Source organism: Chelonia mydas, chromosome 1 (genome assembly GCF_015237465.2).
Source record: "Chelonia mydas isolate rCheMyd1 chromosome 1, rCheMyd1.pri.v2, whole genome shotgun sequence".
NCBI lineage: Eukaryota > Metazoa > Chordata > Testudines > Cheloniidae > Chelonia > Chelonia mydas.
In genome coordinates, this window is record NC_057849.1 from 76,239,410 (window position 1) to 76,253,557 (window position 14,148).

A 14,148-nucleotide genomic window follows, 5' to 3' on the forward strand; every position below is an offset into this window, starting at 1 on the left:
GTCACAGCGTTCATCAGGCTTTGTAAAGAGAGTGGAAGTTGGAACACATTTTTACTGACTCAGGCCCAAAGTAAGAAGTAGTAATGAGAGAGATCACCCTTATAGTGCCAGGTTATCATTCAAAGATGAGTAAAAGAGAAAAAAGGAAAATAACAAAGTAAGACAGGAAGCAACTTAAATCGCAGAGTGTATTGCAAGCCCATTATAATGTCTTTACGCTGGAAATGAAGGATTTTGGCATCAGATGGGGGCATAAGTAATAACCAGAGGAAAAACCCTCATAAAACAAATTTGCTGAAGAAATAAGATAAAAACTGTGATTAAGTTAATGTAATAAAATTAAGTGTGTAAAGTGCTTTGAAATTATGGGATGAAAGAAGCCGTGTAACTGAAAAGTAGTATTTTTCTCTCTCCATAAATATGCCATATATTTCTGATTTCTGAAAGCACTTTACATCTGCATTTTATCTCTATAAACAGGAGAAAAGTGCAGTCTCTGAGGGTATGTCTACACTACGAAATTAGGTCAAATTTATAGAAGTCGGTTTTTTAGAAATCGTTTTTATATATTCGAGTGTGTGTGTCCCCACAGAAAATGCTCTAAGTGCATTAAGTGAATTAACTCGGTGGAGCACTTCCACAGTACCGAGGCTAGAGTCGACTTCCGGAGTGTTGCACTGTGGGTAGCTATCCCACAGTTCCCACAGTCTCCGCTGCCCATTGGAATTCTGGGTTGAGATCCCAATGCCTGATGGGGCTAAAACATTGTCACGGGTGGTTCTGGGTACATATCGTCAGGCCCCCGTTCCCTCCCTCCCTCCATGAAAGCAAGGGCAGACAATCGTTTCGCGCCTTTTTTCTGAGCAGACGCCATACCAAGGCAAGCATGGAGGCCGCTCAGCTCACTTTGGCAATTAGGAGCACATTAAACACCACACGCATTATCCAGCAGTATATGCAGCACCAGAACCTGGCAGAGCGATACCGGGCGAGTAGGCGACGTCAGCGCGGCCGCGTGAGTGATCAGGACATGGACACAGATTTCTCTGAAAGCATGGGCCCTGCCAATGCATGCATCATGGTGCTAATGGGGCAGGTTCATGCTGTGGAACGCTGATTCTGGGCTCGGGAAACAAGCACAGACTGGTGGGACCGCATAGTGTTGCAGGTCTGGAATGATTCCCAGTGGCTGTGAAACTTTCGCATGCATAAGGGCACTTTCATGGAACTTTGTGACTTGCTTTCCCCTGCCCTGAAGAGCATGAATACCAAGATGAGAGCAGCCCTCACAGTTGAGAAGCGAGTGGCGATAGCCCTGTGGAAGCTTGCAACGCCAGACAGCTACCGGACAGTTGGGAATCAATTTGGAGTGGGCAAATCTACTGTGGGGGCTGCTGTGATGCAAGTAGCCCACGCAATCAAAGATCTGCTGATATCAAGGGTAGTGACCCTGGGAAATGTGCAGGTCATAGTAGATGGCTTTGCTGCAATGGGATTCCCTAACTGTGGTGGGGTCATAGACGGAACCCATATCCCTATCTTGGCACCGGAGCACCAAGCTGGCGAGTACATAAACCGCAAGGGGTACTTTTCAATAGTGCTGCAAGCTCTGGTGGATCACAAGGGACGTGTCACCAACATCAACGTGGGATGGCCGGGAAAGGTACATGACGCTCGCATCTTCAGGAACTCTGGTCTGTTTCAAAAGCTGCAGGAAGGGACTTTATTCCCAGACCAGAAAATAACTGTTGGGGATGTTGAAATGCCTATAGTTATCCTTGGGGACCCAGCCTACCCCTTAATGCCATGGCTCATGAAGCCGTACACAGGCAGCCTGGACAGTAGTCAGGAGCTGTTCAACTACAGGCTGAGCAAGTGCAGAATGGTGGTAGAATGTGCATTTGGACGTTTAAAGGCGCGCTGGCGCAGTTTACTGACTCGCTTAGACCTCAGTGAAACCAATATTCCCACTGTTATTACTGCTTGCTGTGTGCTCCACAATATCTGTGAGAGTAAGGGGGAGACGTTTATGGCGGGGTGGGAGGTTGAGGCAAATCGCCTGGCTGCTGGTTACGCGCAGCCAGACACCAGGGCGGTTAGAAGAGCACAGGAGGGCGCAGTACGCATCAGAGAAGCTTTGAAAACCAGTTTCATGACTGGCCAGGCTACGGTGTGAAAGTTCTCTTTGTTTCTCCTTGATGAAACCCCCCGCCCCTTGGTTCACTCTACTTCCCTGTAAGCTAACCACCCTTCCCTCCTCCCTTCGATCACCGCTTGCAGAGGCAATAAAGTCATTGTTGCTTCACATTCATGCATTCTTTATTCATTCATCACACAAATAGGGGGACGACTACCAAGGTAGTCCAGGAGGGGTGGTGGAGGAGGGAAGGAAAATGCCACACAGAACTTTAAGCACAGCACTTTAAAAGTTTACAACTTTAAAATTTATTGAATGCCAGCCTTCTTTTTTTGGGGCAATCCTCTGTGGTGGAGTGGTTGGTTGGCCGGAGGCCCCCCCATCGCGTTCTTAGGCGTCTGGGTGAGGCGGCTATGGAACTTGGGGAGGAGGGCGGTTGGTTACACTGGGGCTGTAGTGGCAGTCTGTGCTCCAGCTGCCTTTGCTGCAGCTCAACCATACACTGGAGCATACTGGTTTGATCCTCCAGCAGCGTCAACATTGAATCCTGCCTTCTCTCATCACACTGCTGCCACATTTGAGCTTCAGCCCTGTCTTCAGCCTGCCACTAACTCTCTTCAGCCCGCCACTTACTCTCTTCAGCCCGCCACCTCTCCTCCCGGTCATTTTGTGCTTTCCTGCACTCTGACATTATTTGCCTCCATGCATTTGTCTGTGCTCTGTCAGTGTGGGAGGACAGCATGAGCCCAGAGAACATTTCATCACGAGTGCGATTTTTTTTCTTTCTAATCTTCACTAGCCTCTGGGAAGGAGAAGATCCTGTCATCATTGAAACACATGCAGCTGGTGGAGAAAAAAAAAAGGGACAGCGGTATTTAAAAAGACACATTTTATGAAACAGTGGCTACAGTCTTTCAGGGTAAACCTTGCTGTTAACATTACATACATAGCACATGTGCTTTCATTACAAGGTCGCATTTTGCCTCCCCTCACCGCGTGGCTACCCCCTCAACCCTCCCCCCTCCCCGTGGCTAACAGCGGGGAACATTTCTGTTCAGCCGCAGGCAAACAGCCCAGCAGGAACTCTTTTCTTCAGGGCTCCTCTGAGTGTCCCCTGAAGAAAAGCACCCTATTTCAACCAAGTGACCATGAATGATATCTCACTCTCCTGAGGATAACACAGAGAGATAAAGAACGGATGTTGTTTGAACGCCAGCAAACATACACTGCAATGCTTTGTTGTACAACGATTCCTGAGTACGTGTTACTGGCCTGGAGTGGTAAAGTGTCCTACCATGAAGGACGCAATAAGGCTGCCCTCCCCAGAAACCTTTTGCAAAGGCTTTGGGAGTACATCCAGGAGAGCCGCAAATGCCAGGGCAAATTAATCCTTTCACATGCTTGCTTTTAAACCATGTATAGTATTTTAAAAGGTACACTCACCGGAGGTCCCTTCTCCGCCTGCCGGGTCCAGGAGGCAGCCTTGGGTGGGTTCGGGGGGTACTGGCTCCAGGTCCAGGGTGAGAAACAGTTCCTGGCTGTCGGGAAAACTGGTTTCTCCGCTTGCTTGCTGTGAGCTATCTACAACCTCATCATCATCATCATCATCATCATCTTCTTCATCCCCAAAACCTGCTTCCATGTTGCCTCCATCTCCATTGAAGGAGTCAAACAACACAGCTGGGGTAGTGGTGGCTGAACCCCCTAAAATGGCATGCAGCTCATCATAGAAGCGGCATGTTTGGGGCTCTGACCCGGAGCGGCCGTTCGCCCCTCTGGTTTTCTGGTAGGCTTGCCTCAGCTCCTTAAGTTTCACGCGGCACTGCTTCGGGTCCCTGTTATGGCCTCTGTCCTTCATGCCCTGGGAGATTTTGACAAAGGTTTTGGCATTTTGAAAACTGGAATGGAGTTCTCTCCCCATACAGTGATCAGATCCCGTACCTCCCGTTCAGTCCATGCTGGAGCTCTTTTGCGATTCTGGGACTCCATCATGGTCACCTCTGCTGATGAGCTCTGCATGGTCACCTGCAGCTTGCCACGCTGGCCAAACAGGAAATGAGATTCAAAAGTTCGCAGTTCTTTTTCTGTCTATCTGGCCAGTGCATCTGAGTTGAGAGTGCTGTACAGAGCGGTCACAATGGAGCACTCTGGGATAGCTCCCGGAGGCCAATATCGTCGAATTGTGTCCACAGTACCCCAAATTCGACCCAGCAAGGCCGATTTAAGCGCTAATCCACTTGTCAGGGGTGGAGTAAGGAAATTGATTTTAAGAGCCCTTTAAGTCGAAATAAAGGGCTTCATCATGTGGACGGGTGTAGGTTTGCATTGATTTAACGCTGCTAAATTCGACCTAAAGTCCTAGTGTAGACCAGGGCTAAGAGAGGTAAGAGGAGCACTTGAAGTATCACTGCTTCAGTACCACACATTTCAAATTAAAGACGTTGCTCAGTGGGCCGAGTAGAAGACTCAATTAGGGTGCTTTACCAAATGCTGTCTGTGCCTGCAATACTCTGCTGTTTAAAAGTATTGATTAAAAAATACTTAATTGACGACATGAAAAGTGACAGCAATTGGTTTTCAAATTTCTGGGGAAGTGGAATAATGGAGAGTTCATATTACGATGGCTCCTATTACCCCTCACCCCCTGTCCCAACTTTTCACATTTGCTGTCTGGTCACCCTAGCGACTGGGGAGACAGAAGCCGGAGAAATGTTGATCTTTTTCGTTATTAAAAATTATGGCAGTTCATGAAGGTCACCTATTAAACAATTTGATCATTCCTCACCACTTCTCTCCTCTTGCGTAGTAGTAAGAAATTTCTACTGCTCTTGTCTGATGAGCCAAAGTGCAAGAGTTGTATGTTTCATCTATCTAGGTGCTTATCATTCACTTCAGTTGACGTCCAACAGAAGTGAGGTGTCCAAAAGGATACCAAGCTTCAAAACTGAGCTAACAATTATAGAGTAGAGATGGGTGAGACAATACCTTTTAATGGACCACTGTCTCTCTCTCATATCCTGGGATCAACACAGCTACAACACTGCAAATAATTTGAGAGCAGTCTGTTCTTGAGGGGCATCTCTTAGAAGCCCTTTTCTCTTCCCACCCACATCACCACAGTCTGGCCTGGATTCAGCTTCAATAAGGTGTTTAGCCCAAGCACTGAAAAATGTGGAATACAGTGCTGTTTTCATTTGAGAGAATGAATATCTTGATCTAGGAATAGTCCATGAAATACTGCTAGCTTAAACCTGCCTCACCAGCTTCCCAGTCCCTCAGTTTTGCCTCACCAGTTCCCGCACTTCCTTGTCCTGCTCCTTTTCTTAATATTTATACTGATACCTTGTTTGCTGACGGTGCACACTTATCACCATCAATGTGCTCAGCACTGTGTAAAAGCACACAACAAAACACAATCCCTCCATCAGGAAGGTTATTATCAGAAAAAAAGGAAATAAATGGCATTTAAACCCAAACACACCAGTCAACTATGGGCTAAAGACACTTTTCTTTGGTTTGTTTTACATACTGTGGTTAGTGTGTGGGGGGATGTCTCTTCCTTTTTCCCTCCTTTCTTCCATCAATTATGGGAACAAGAAACAGGTACATTGCCCACCTGCAAATGGTTTTAGGTATTTAATCCACTTCAGGGAATTTGGCATGGCTCTTTCTTCCCCCCCCAGAGAGACCTCAATGTTCACTATTCTGTGAGATTGAATAGTTTTAACCATCTGTTCTTGGGAAGTGTTTAAAGATAGTGGTGCACATCTTGCTCAGAAATACATGGCATCTAATAGTAAAGCCTATAGATTATGAAAATTATTATTGGTATAATTATTCATTAAAATGAGAGTATGATAGAACTACACAGCTTGATTGGGTTTGTTTTAAAAAAGGTTCTTTTTATATGGTTTACTTTTGATGCATTTGTTGTGATTGGATTTGTTTTATTTGTCTGTGTATCTTCCTGGGTGCTGTGGTTAGTGAAACCTTTAAAATAAACAAATCAGTCTATTCACCCTCTCATAGTTCTGTAGGCCCACCCTCATTTCTGATCTGAAACACCCATACATTTGCAGCTGTTGTCCCTTCCTGATATGTTAATGTGAAAGTACAACCTATAAAGTAGTTTAGCTTCTAAAAACGTCCTTGCATTCATGGTAGTGCCAACTCTTATTCTTCACAAGAGGGTAGCTGTCTATAGTAATGAACTTTGCAATAGATTAGCAATGGTGAACTTTTTTGAATAGTTAATAGTACTTTTCTTCATTTCCTCTTTGTTTTCCACATTCTGTTTCCTCTTCATTACTATGACTCTGTCACTGGGAGCCAAACTTACTGCCCTACCAATGGCCTTGTTTCCCATGACACTGAATTATCTGTGGGAATGCATCATGTCACAGGTGTGTTGACTGACTTTTCAATAGCCCTCTCTACCTAAGAATAATAGGCAAGAGGGTGAAGTAAGGGTGGGTTCATAGTGAGAACAGAGTGAGAGAGAGTTTGGGTTCTAATAACAAGAAGAAAAGAGGAGGTGCCGGAACCCTTTAGAAAAGGGAAATGATTTTGAGGAGGAAATGATCCGAAGGGGCAGCCACCTGCTGTCAAAAGTGGTCAAACATGTAATCCACTTCTACTTCCTAGCCTTTCTTCTCCCCTGTGGTATGAGGCATGTTGTAGTGGAAATGATTGTGTGCCATAGTTCAACCATTTTATCGTCACACTGTATAATTAGAACTTCTGTTATTGATATAAAACTCTACAAATGTTACCATAAAACAAGCAAACAAACCTAAAGATAGGCAGTCTATTTTTACTTACAAAAAAATTGGAGGGACACCAGCAGGGTTAGCTCATATTAAATATACAGCTGTAAGTCCTCTCAATTGTATGTCAGTTTGTATTTAATACAATGCTGGTATCACAAGTACCCCATACGTTTTTTATTAAAAAAAAGTTGACCTTGGAACTTTCTCATCCAGTTTCCCTTTAGATAGTTTTTTTCCCATCTATGAATTAATGTGTTTGATACTGCCTGAACCTTCTTTATAATAGCCTAACCAGCCTCCTTCTACAGTCTTCCTCCCTTTGCACTTCCACTACTCCTGGAATGTGTCTCTATGTGGTAAACCCTTATTGTCTTCTTACAATCTTCTATTGAAACTCACTGACTGGAGGGCTTATCAATGTTGACCCCCCCACACTTGAGGTGTTAAAATTAATTAAACACTAACCACAGTATGTCACTGACTTAAAATAACAAGTTTTGGGGGAAAAATAATAATGGAAGTGGAGGGAGGAAATGGAGGGATTTCTGAAAACTATATTTTAAAAAAAATCCTTAGCTAAGCATATCATTGGAATGAAGCCATAAGTCCAACAAAGTTGGCATTGCATCACACCATATAGTATAATGCAAGATGACAGAGGTAAACATCCATGATGCATCACAGCAACATACCCACTTATGAAATTTGAGGCAAAGCAAGTTCAGCGCATCATATCTCCCTGTGTGAAAGCTGTATCAGCCCATAGCTCTATTATAAGCCCCCAAGTGATTTTTTTCCACATAATACCCCTCAATAGCATCTAATTACATTAAAATAACTATGCACTACCCTTAAACAGCCTGTTGCCTTGCTTAGATTTTTACTTACTCTCTACTTTTAAAATTTAATAAATATTTATTGTGTCCCTAACTTATTTCAAATCTCTCTCGGCATCACACAAGCAGCTGGCTCCAAAGCGGACATGATTTTTGTCAGTAGAACTTCTGTAAAAAGAGAGCAACCAACTTTCTCCTTAAGCAAGGGAGTATCAAATTGCTGGTCCTCAGGTAACGAAGTATTTTTTTCCCTAACAAGTTGCAAGGAATTGGGCCAGTAAAGGAAGAACAGGTCTCCAAACAATAGATATATGACTCCTAGTTCCAGCTCCCAACCTGAGATTGTGAATTGGATTGCCATGACAAAGTGGGATTTTTCTGTAATATTTTTATGAATCCAATGTGAGCCTCAGTTTCCACTATATTTTGCATGGCTACCCAGTGAAGAAAAAGGACTAAGTTTGTGCTCAGGGCAGGCTAAGAAACCTAGGTGTGTGTGTATGGCCTAGTTATCTGAGCCTGAAGGGATTACTAAAAAGGACTGGCAGAGGCTGACCCCATATCAATGGAAAATCTGAGAAAACAATGAAACACCCAATCACCAAGACATTGACACCTAGCAACCAGAGGGGGATGAATTTCCCCAACTCTCAGCAGGGAGGTTGAGCAAAGACCCCAGCACAGGAACAAAGAACTGGAGAGGAGTGAGGTAAAGGATAAGCATTGGGTTCTGGAGGAAGCTGGGGGCTATCTCACCTGGGAACTGACTAAGGAGGTGAGACTGGGAAAGACAGACAGAACCTGAAAATGGAGTTTTACTAAAGTTTGGCTGGGGCTCTGGGCTAACCAGAATGGCCTTTGCGTTAACCTTCATTTCTCTATGCTAGCCTAAGGATTTCCTATGCTGTGTTCCACTTGACTAATAGATCCTACTATTTTGAAAACTCTGCCTGAGTGTCACTTCAAATACTAGGTTAGGTCCACTAATTCTTGAAGAGTGTACAGGTCTCTACCAGGAGTCTGTCTCAGTTGGACTTGCCATACAGAGCTCACGGTATGAGGCATGAGTGCTCAAGACCTATGTGTTCGGTCTCAGGAGGCAGTGAAGCTGAGTGGCCTTCCCTAAAGGAAGAGTGAGACGCCTTGGGGTTTGGTACATTGAAGAGGGTCCTCCAAGAGACTGCTCCAAAACTGGGGATGTAACACAAATCCTATTAATAAGTGACAACTGCCCATGACAACTCAATCTTTCAGATCAGAACAGTCACACCTGTTTCCCTTGCAGTAACCATCAAGCAAAGCTGACATACCCAATAAGGTTTCCCATCCAAATATCAACATTCAAATATCTTATCAGTCAAGTAGAAGCCAAAAAGGCTGGGTTCTTAAACTTTTTTTGTAATATGAACTACATCTTAATAGAAAGATTGTCTCATAATCCAACTCCCCTCCAAAATGAAATTGTGCAAAACCCCTCCCACTTCTATCCGAGACCGTCTTACATTCCTGTGGCAATTAAACCAATTGCTTACACGGATAAATAATTTTAGCTAAAACTGCATTACCTTTTCTTCCTATAATGTGACTGTGATTTGCTAAGTGGAAACAAGGGGAATTAGCATCAGTGGGCCATAGACCACAGTTTGAGAACTGCAGCAATAGGGAAGACAGCGAAAGATAAGGAAGCGCTGTCCACCCATACATGCAAAATAAAGTTACATGTAGAGAATTTCAGTACAGACAGCAGCAAATGGATAGATACAAGGCCTAACACTGGGTATATATTATGGGAAGGGAACTTAAGGAAGGTGGAGAATCAGCTAAAGGAAGAGACCCTACCTACTCTGCACTCCAGGAGTGGCTTGATTTTGTTTTGTTTTGTTTATTTTTACAAAAATGCTTAATCTTCTTACATATTCTTATGAAAACTCCAAACCTTTAAACATCCTAACCAAGAAATGTGTGAGAAAACATTCATAATATGAGTTTTCAGTGCATGTAAAATGGAGCATTTTCATTATCAGCACTAACAACTTTAATTACAATTACTGTAATTCCCTCTTGGCAGACCTCTCCCTGGGGCTGCTCTGTCACTTGCAGCTGATTCAGAATATAGCAGTGCAACTGCTCACTCATTTGAGCTATTGTGATCATATTTTATGCCCGCCCTGCTATATTTATGTTAGCTGTCTTTAAAATGGTGGATTGACTTTCACTTGGTAGTGCTGGCTCTTAAAGTTCTTAGCTTGGCTGCCTCAGTCTATGTGCAAGACCTGCCCCTTGAGCATGCTACTGACAGTATTTGTGCTCATATTCCACCTGCTGTTTAAGGATCTCACCATCTCACTCCACATTTATGAAGCAACCTAAACTGTTCCCATATTCTGAAGATGTCCTATGAATCACCACTGTTCTCCCTATACTTATTGCCTTCCCTTCCAAACCATTTCCCTTTTTTTTATTATTTATCTGGACCCCTCATTTGATTTATGTGTTGGTATTTTAAGAAGCTGGTATATTATATTATATTATATTATATTATATTATATTATATTATATTATATTATATTATATTTATGATTAAATTGTTTTCCTGCATACTTTTGGGAGGGCGTGTGATAAATATAAAGGAAAGGGTAACCACCTTTCTGTATACAGAACTATAAAATCCCTCCTGGCCAGAGGGAAAACCCTTTTACCTGTAAAGGGTTAAGAAGCTAAGATAACCTCCCTGGCACCTGACCAAAATGATCAATGAGGAGACAAGTTACTTTGAAAGCTGGGGGGGGGGGGGGGGGGACAAAGGGTCTGTCTGTCTGTGTGATGCTTTTGCCCAGAACAGAAAAGGAATGGAGTCTTAGAACTTAGTAAGTAATCTAGCTAGATATGTGTTAGATTTCTGTTTTGTTTAAAGGGCTGGTAAATAAGTTGTGCTGAATGGGATGTATATTCCTGTTTTTGTGTCTTTTTGTAACTTAAGGTTTTGCCTAGAGGGAATCTCTATGTTTTGAATCTAATTACCCTGTAACGTATTTACCATCCTGATTTTACAGAGGTGATTCTTTTATTTTTTCTTCAATTAAAATTCTTCTTTTAAGAACCTGATTGCTTTTTCATTGTTCTTAAGATCCAAGGGTTTGGGTCTGTGTTCACCTAATCAAATTGGTGAAGATTTTTATCAAGCCTTCTCCAGGAAAGGGAGTGTAGGGCTTGGGGCGATATTTTGGGGGGGGAAGACGTCTCTAAGTGGTCTCTTTCCCTGTTCTTTGTTTAACACACTTGGTGGTGGCAGCATAAGGTCCAAGGACAAAAGGTAGTTTGTACTTTGGGGAAGTTTTAACCTAAGCTGGTAAGAACAAGCTTAGGGGGTCTTTCATGCAGGTCCCCACATCTGTACCCTAGAGTTCAGAGTGGGGAAGGAACCTTGACAGGCGGCAAGAGAGGAACTGGGAACTATATAAATAATTCTTCTTATTATAGTTAATTCATAAATTATTGCTTGAAAGAATGAAGCCACAAAGACCAAAAACTGTGACACCAACAACTGGGATTTTCTCTTATCTATCACCCAGAAAATCTTCAATAAAAGAAAATAAAAAATGATCATGTTGCCTTATTTCTTATTATCATTATTATCTTATTATCATTATCATTATTTCTCTTATCACCCTCTTCTCCACTTTTCCTTCTGTGTATTTTTCTCCAACTTCTTTCACATCACCTACTTTGAACAAGTCTTTCTCCTCTGATTGCTTTCCCTTGATGTTCTTCTTTCTCTCTCACTCCATCCCTGACAAATTTCTCTTTCCCTCTCCCCTTTCTGATCATTCCCTCTCCAAAATCATTTCCTTTTCCTGAAGGGTACCATGGCCTTCTCTTTTTTTCTTCATGCTCGAATTCCCTCCCACTCTGTTCTCTCTGTGAATCCACCATACTTCCTCTTCACTAGTTTTCCTCTCTCCTACTATGCCTTCCGCTTCTCTAAACCTGATTCTCCATTTCTCCCTAGCCCTGCCCCGCGAGAGTACTTTCCTTTATCCCACAAGATGTTGTCAGTCCTGCCTACCCAACATACTCCTGCCTCACCCATTACATCCTTGCTACCAATGGCATCTTGCCCTCACCCTTTCTTGTCTTCTCCCCAAATGTCCTCCTACCATCTGTCTCCCTTCTCTCTCTCCCTCCCTCCCAGTTATTAGCCTTGCGAAGATCCCTTATTCTCCTCAAGGCTGCTTTGGGATCCCACTGCCTTCTCCTCGTAGATCTGTCTATAGCAATGTGTCTCTTGCTGAAGAGAAAGTCAGTGCTAAAGATGAAGATGAGGAAGTAAGTGGGTACCTGGGGAAGGAGTGGGGGGATTCAGATCAGCCTTGCAGAGGATAAAGGGGCTCCTGCCAGCCTGAAAAGTAAGGAGATGGCATGAGGGTGAGGGCCGAGGTTCCACAGCAACTCTTCCACTAGGATCTTCCATCTACATGGATTAGGTCTTCTATGTACAGTAGTAGGCCCCTCCTATTGATTTCAATGGGACTATCCTAGGAACATCCTATCTCCACAAGGAAGCAGAATCTGACCCACAGTGTTTATCTTTTCACCTTAAAAAAGATGATGGCAGTTTAATTAAGTGACAAAATGTTGCCTAAGTGGACATTAATATAATCAAAAGGAAGGCAGACATTCTTCCCATTGAAATATACCATGGGCATGATTTGAGTGTGAGAAATCATAAGGAATGTTTGTGCAACAAGTAATTACTCCAACTAATAAACTCAATTCTCTGGGGCAGGCACATTACTGATGATACCAACTATTGTACAAATGGTCAGATAAAGAGGCAAAAAAGAGCAGTGACAAGGATCACTGATCTATTCAAAATACAAGGACTGAGGGAATTATTGTTTGCCAAGTGGAGGATGAAAACAATAAGGTAAGAAATGCTATGCTTCAAAGGACTATTTTTTTAAATTAAAAAAAGAGAAAACACTATAAAGGGTCACTGTCTACTCAAGTGTTTGTACTGTAAAATGTTGTGCTGCTACCTTTCTAGTAGACAATACGTTGACATGACAATAAGATATTCCATATTGCAGCATAAGTTATGTGATATTACAGTGCTGATTTTGTATTTTTTCCTTTTTTATTGTTTGTGATTATTAAACAAATGAATGTAAATCAACTAGCCATAAGATTTCAAGTGTTAATGCATTATTAACAGTCCTACCTGTTGGCGGGATGATTCCAGGAGACATTAGACCTGGGACAGAGTGTGGCATGATATGAGAATTCTCTGGGGAGGTGACACTTTGAGTCCTCTTAGGAGGCCTTCCAGGTCTAGAACTGAAACAAACAAACAAATTTTTTTTTACAATTAAGCTGTTGTCTTACACATCATTTCAAAGTTGTTTCAAGTGGTAACATGGACTGTAAATAAATTTGTTTCAAGGACGGTTGCTTTTGCAGTTAGATGTAATAGACTTCCATCACTAATTAGATTACATGCTGAATTCATTTTCCTCATTGAAGATCAGCCGCTCTTGATGCATAATTCATAGCCTGCACCTCGTTACCTGCTTCTTCATATTAATATCTATACACAGTTTGAATTGCCTCGTTTGCATATGCTAAAGTTCTGCATGCAGCCTTCAGCACGAAAATTATGCACTAACTTGTAATAATTATTACAGTCAGCTTGCTATTGATTTATGAGACTTTTAAAAACCAAATATGTGTAGTACTTGTAATGAATGATATTTTAAGGTTCTTCAGGAAATTAAAAGGCAATGGCTGCCTAAGGAAATGTTCTGCTTGTTTGATTTAATACTACAGTTAGCTGGGAGGTGGAATGAAAGAGTGATTCAGACCTATAGCACATTTTTCGATGATATGTTTTATTACTTCGCACTGCTAGCCTGATATCTAGATGATAAATGACAATACATATCTAATGTGTGAAAAGGTCTTGCAATTTCTTTATTTTTTGTCATTTAAAAGATAAGTCAAGTTATCATTTAACCCTTATTCTATTTAAAGTGAAAATCACACTAAGTCACCTTACTTTAAATGTACTACATCAGAAAGGGCTCAGAATTATTTGTAGGACACTGTTGAGCAACTGTCATCATAGCAGCATACATATGCCCAGTGTGAATAAATAAAGGGCTTCAAGTTTAAGCATTCCTTGTCCTTTGCTCATATAAATGACTTTCCACCTCCAGTAACCTACAAATTAAACATGGACTACAATGAAAATATTTACTACCTACCCACATATGAATATATATGCAACACATGCGTCAACAAAGTGTGCATATGCCCATGTATAGACCAAACCATTATGCTATTGTACGTTCCTGTAGCTACCTACTTGGGGGTTATTTAGGGATGACTTCACAGAGCCAGGCAATCT

General features: G+C 42.3%; 1 protein-coding gene across 9 annotated transcripts in view; it reads right to left on the minus strand.

The window, feature by feature from the left end:
* DACH1 (dachshund family transcription factor 1) overlaps window positions 1–14,148 on the minus strand; it is a 464,038-nt gene that overhangs the window by 273,905 nt on the left and 175,985 nt on the right. For all 9 annotated transcript variants that reach the window (XM_037895071.2, XM_043533854.1, XM_043533847.1 and 6 more), the window contains exon 2: window positions 12,964–13,079. In XM_037895071.2, the coding sequence (XP_037750999.1) occupies window positions 12,964–13,079 (116 nt within the window). The remainder of the gene's footprint in view (window positions 1–12,963; window positions 13,080–14,148) is intronic.